Source organism: Athene cunicularia, assembly GCF_003259725.1.
Source record: "Athene cunicularia isolate RWA chromosome 1 unlocalized genomic scaffold, athCun1 chr1_part2, whole genome shotgun sequence".
In the NCBI taxonomy this organism is placed as follows: domain Eukaryota; kingdom Metazoa; phylum Chordata; class Aves; order Strigiformes; family Strigidae; genus Athene; species Athene cunicularia.
Window position 1 is genome coordinate 81,373,041 of NW_020799092.1, and position 5,445 is coordinate 81,378,485.

The 5,445-nt window shown below is 57.4% G+C and overlaps 1 protein-coding gene across 1 annotated transcript in view; it reads right to left on the reverse strand.

Annotated features, from left to right (window-relative positions):
* Positions 1-2,594: 2,594 nt before the first annotated feature.
* Positions 2,595-5,445, reverse strand: part of TSPAN33 (tetraspanin 33) — a 5,471-nt gene continuing 2,620 nt past the window's right edge. The window contains exons 2-7 of the mRNA XM_026868037.1: positions 5,328-5,441; positions 5,152-5,226; positions 4,928-5,023; positions 4,487-4,615; positions 3,575-3,736; positions 2,595-2,764 (exon numbers count right to left, since the gene is read on the reverse strand). Coding sequence (XP_026723838.1) covers positions 2,663-2,764; positions 3,575-3,736; positions 4,487-4,615; positions 4,928-5,023; positions 5,152-5,226; positions 5,328-5,441 — 678 coding nt within the window. The 3' untranslated portion in view covers positions 2,595-2,662. The remainder of the gene's footprint in view (positions 2,765-3,574; positions 3,737-4,486; positions 4,616-4,927; positions 5,024-5,151; positions 5,227-5,327; positions 5,442-5,445) is intronic.

Below are 5,445 nucleotides of genomic sequence, written 5' to 3' on the forward strand. Positions count from 1 at the left end.
ACGTTTTTGGAGGAGAAAGTTTGTTTTTTTCGGGGAGAAGTTGGATTGGGGGAGAAGAGGGGAGAGATTTGGGACGGGGAAGTTGGTTTCGAGGGGGTAAAAGTCACTTTTTGAGGGAGAGAAGTCGGGTTTGTGGAGCATAGAAGTTTTTTTTGGCGAGGAAAATGTTATTTTGGGGGGGTAAAGTTGCTTTTTGGGCAGTCACTTTTCGGAGTTGTTTTTTAGGGAGATAAAAGGCAAGGGAGAAAAGATGGAAGGGGAAAGTTTCTTTTTGGAGCAAAAGTTTTTGTGAGGGAATTTGGAGAAGAAAAGTTGCCTTTTGGGAAGAGAAGCCAAAAAAAAAGTTGCTTCTGGGGGACAAAGGCATTTTATTGGGAGAGAAATGTTCGTCTTGAGGATAAAAGTCACTTTTTTAGGGGAAGAGGTTACTTTTAAGGGGAGGAGTCGTCCCTTTTTGAGGACAAGAGTCACTGGGGGGAGAAAAGTTACTTTTGGGGGAGGAAAAGTCCGTTTAGGGGGAATAAAAGTGAGTTTTTTTGGGGAAAAAAAAGTTGCTTTTTGGGGACAGAAGTCCTTTTTAGGGGCAAAAAGTCGCTTTTTTTAGGGGGAAATTACTTTTGGGGAGGAAAAGTCAGTTTGGGGGAACAAAAGCCACTTTTAGAGGGAGAAAAGTTGCTTTTGGGGACAAAGGTCCCTTTTGGGGAGAAGAAAGTTACTTTAGGGGGAAGAAAGGTCAGTGTGGGGGGACAAAAGCCACTGCTGAAGGGAGGAAAGTTGCTTTTTGGGGAGAAGTTACTTTTTTGAGGGCAAGTTACTTTTGCGAAAGGAAATGTCAGTTTGAGGGGATAAAAGCCATTCAGGGTGAGAAAAGTTGCTTGGGGGGGACAAAAGTCCCTTTTGTGGGGAGAAAAGTTGCTTTTTTGAGGGGAAATTACTTTTGGGGGAGAAAAAGTCTGGGGGGACAAAAGCCACTTTTGGGGAGAGAAAATTTGCTTTTTGGGGACAAAAGTCTGTTTTGGAGGAGAAAAGTTGCTTTTTTGAGGGAGGTTGCTTTTGGGGGAGGAAATGTCAGTTTGGGAGGACAAAAGGCATTTTGGGGGGGGAGAAAAGTTGCTTTGGGGGATAAAAGCCAGCTTTTTGATGGGGATGAAAGTCAGTTCGGAGTGGTGGAAAAGCCGCTCTTGGAGAGAACCTGATTTTTGGGGGAGAAGTAGCTCTTTGGAGGGAAAGTTTGGGGTAGAAAAGCTACTGGGGGGGGGAAAGATCCCTTTTTAGGGGGACACATTCTTTGGAGAAGCAATCGCTTTTGGGGGGAGAAACACTCTTTTGGGTGACAAGCTCCATTCTGGCAGGGGAGCAAGGTGGCTTTTTAGGGGCAGAGAAACTCCTTTTTGGAGGAGAGAAGTTCCTTTTGGCAGGGGGGGGGAATGTGTGGACTTCTTCAGATGTTGCTATTTTGGGGGTAAAAAGTCTTTGGAGGGGGAACATCACTCTTTGGGGCACAGCAGGGGGACCATTTTCTGGCTGGGGGGTGCTGGAGGGGACTGGGGGCCACTGTGCCTAACGCTGGGGCAGGATCAGGCCAGCGTGGCCACCGTGTCCCCGAGAGCCCTGTGCCACCGCGGGGGCGCAGGGAGGTGGCAGAGGGACACGGGACGCGCACACAAAGGGCCGGCGCTGGGCCGCATCCCGTCTCTCTCCGCGGCGGGGCGGTGCGAGGGGACCACCCAGCCCGAAGAGCAGAAAGAAGTAACTTAAAAAAAAAGAAAAAACACACAAAAAAAAAAACCCTCCACCCACAGTTTGCAACAGCTCCAAAAAGCAGCAGCAACGCCGGGAGCCCACAATGCTGATGGGGGGGTGGGGGGCAGCAGCGCCCCCCCAGCTCTTGACACCCCAAAATCTTGCAGGCTCTTCCCTAGGGCAGATGAGGAAGCTTGGTGGGGGCTTCTTTGCTGCCTACCAGCTGGTTGTGCTGCCCCCCACCTCCTTCCTTTTTTTGGGCCCCGAAGCCTAAATCTGTTGTGATGGAGGGGGCCAAGGCGACGTGTGTGTCCCCCGCCACGGAGACAGCGGGCTCCGGATTTTGTCTCTCCCCAAAAATGAAGGGTAATGTCCCGGGGGGGGGCACAGGATGGTGCCTGTCCCCTCCTGCACACGGGGCTCAGCACCAGGGAGGGCGAGGACGATAGTGACGGGACCCCCACCCTCTGCTAACGAACCCCCTCCCACTGGGGTCAGCCCTGGGCAGCAACATCCTCACGGTCCTTCTTCTTCCAGGGTGGCCAGGCCAGAGGCCGCGTCCCCCCGGGGTCACAGAGATGGAGCCCAGTGACGGAGGCAACGTCCCCAGTTCCCACCTCGCCCCCCCGGGGTGAAGGCCGTGTGGATCAGGACAGGACAGACAGACAGACAACAGACAGACAGCAGTTCACAAATGGTCAGTTCTGTCCCCCAAACGGCACGCGGCAGCACAGCACGTCCCGGCAAACCTGGCACCCAAAGTCCCCAGCACCCCTCTCCAGGTGTCCCGCTCCAACCTCCCTCTATTTCAGCAAAGCCCCTTTGGCTCTTCTGAGGGATCCAGGGTTTGGGGGGGAAAAAAAAAAAAAAAAATCACCGTTGAGGTCACGGCTCCCCGAGCTGCTGCCACGCTGGGGCCTCAGTACCAGGGGTCTGCCCGGTGCTGGTGGTTGTAGAGCTGCAGCTTGATCTGGTCTTTGATCTGGCGGATGAGGATCTGAGCCAGCAGGATGCCCACCAGCTGAGGAGAGCAGGAGGCGAGGAAGGGGTGAGGAAGGACAGACGGAGGAAAGGAGGAGATAAGGATGGACACAAGGGATGAGGAAGGGGGCGAGGAAGGGAGGACAGATGATGCAGGGAAGAGATGAGGAAGGACACATGGGAGGATGGATGGACATGAGGAAAGAGGTGAGGAAGGACACATGCAAGGAAGAGGTGAAGGATGCAAGGATGGAAGGATGGACAGACATGGGGGAGAGATGAGGAAGGATGTGAGGACAGACGGACACGAGGATGGATGCAAGGAAGAGATGAGGAAGGCCATGAGGATGGATGCAGGCATGCACATGAGGAAGAGTTGAAGAAGGATGGGCATGAGATGAGGAAGGACAGATGTGATGAGGAAGGACAAGGGAGAGATGAGGATGGACACGAGGATGGATGCACGCACATGTGAGGAAGAGATGAGGAAGGATGGGCACGAGATGAGGAAGGACAGACACATGCACACGAGGAAGAGATGAGGACAGACATAAGGAAGAGATGAGGAAGGAGGGACGCTCGGAAGGAAAGACAGATGTGAGGATGGACGCATGTGAGGAATAGACGAGGAAGGACGGATGGACATGAGGAAGAGGTGAGGATGGAACGAGGGAGGACGGATGCAAGGAAGAGATGAGGAAGGACAAGGGAGAAATGAGGTGAGACGCGAGGATGGATGTAGGCACACATGTGAGGAAGAGATGAGGAAGGACGGATGGACACAAGGAAGAGATGAGGACGGACAAGAGGAAGAGAGGAAGGACGGAGGGAGGCCGGATGGCCGTGGTACCTGGGGGAGGGCTAGCCCCAGGGCGATGCCCCCCAACAGCAGCAGGTTGCCGTGGATCCAGCTGCCCAGGGTGTCGACGCAGCCACTGGTGTAGATGACGGCGCCGGCCTCCAGGTAGCCACGGGCCTGCACGCCCCATCCGCACTGGGTGTTCACCACGGCCTGGGAGGGGACAAAACCCACCGGGCTGGGGGGGTCCCTGCTTTTTTGGGCGAGGGGGGGGCGGTAAGTGAACAGGAGCTCAGGTGTCCCCTTCCTCTGGGCACTTGGTGTCCCCAACCTATCCCTCCACTGCTGGGTCCCCTAAACCCCCCCAGCCTCCACAAGGGACAATACCTGAGTGGGAAGGGGGGGTGACAGCGTTGCTGCCTGCCAGCCCCCCACCCCACCCAGGGGGAATCCGCCCCGAACCCCCCTGCAGCACCCCCAAAGCCAGCAGGTGGTGCAGGCTGCCATATGCTGCTGGTGGGTTCCCTCTCACAAAATCCCAGCACCATCTGTGTTGGAAAAGCCCTCAAAGCTCCTCCAGCCCCACCATGACCCTCCCCCTGACCGTTCCCAACTCCCCCAGATCCCTCAGCGCTGGCTCAGCCCGACTCTTCAACCCCTCCAGGGATCCCGGGGACTCCCCCCTGCCCTGGGCAGCCCATTCCCCGAGCCCAGGGCTCAGATCCCTTCCCTGTCCCTGCTGGCCACCCCAGTGCTGACACAAGCCAGGATGCCATTGGCCTCCTTGTCCCCTGGGCACACTGCTGGCTCCTGTTCAGCCAGCTGGCAATCAACACCCTCCTGGGGTGGGGGGGCTCTAGGCTCAGCGCAGCCTCGAGGGATGGGAGGAGAGGTGTAGAGTAAGGGGGTCCCCTGAGAGCACCCCGGGGTGTCCCTCCCCAGCCCCGAGGACACCGTCCTCACCTGGTGGGTGTCCTGCAGGCAGCAGGAGAAGGGGACAGAGCAGCGCTCCTGGCTGGGGTTGGCGGGGGTGCAGTTGAAGTACATGTTCTGGGACCAATCCTTATAGGAGACCCCCCCGCAGCAGCTGAACTGTGAGGGGGGGACACAGGGACACTGGGACAACAGGCAGTGAGTGACAGCCCCCCCAGACCACCCCCCCTGCACCCCGCTCGCCCCAGCGCCGCTGGCTTTCAACAGCCACTTCAGTTTTAGTAGGCCCTACGTAAACACTGTCCCATTGTCTCCAATTTTTATCCAGGGATTCACCACCAACATCGAACCCCTGGTGGAGGAGCCGCCAGACACCCTCACCCCATGGATTTAAAGCGAGAGCCACGACCTCCACACCTGACCTGTGGGTGGGGACACACGTGACACCCCCCGCCCCCCGGCTCCCCACACCTCCTTCTGCCCGAAGTCGATGAGGTTCTGCAGGTCCGGGTCGTCCCGATAATGCACGATGGCGGCGTTGACAATGTCACTGACCTTCCCACGGGCCTGCGGGACGGGGACAGCCAGGGGAGGACACACACCGGCAAGGTTGTCACCCAACGGGACAGGCTGGGGGGTCACCCAGACCCCCCCCTGCAGCACTGCTCCCCCTTCCCCCTGCACCCTGGCGGTACCTTATCGGAGAAGACAAAGCCCAGCACACCAGCCACCAGCTGCAGGAGGAAGACGATGGTCAGGCAGACGGAGAACTGCGAGGGCGAGAGGAGCATGATGGCGGCGGAGAGATGTCGTGGGGACACCCCGGAGCGGGGACACAACAACACGACACCCACCGTCACCGGGCACTCACCGCCTGCAGCAGGCAGATGTTCTCCCGCAAGGAGCCGACGCAGCCGCAGAAGGTGATGAGGAAGATGAGGACGCCCACCGCGACGAGCAGCACGGCGGGATCCACCGCCAGCCCCGCC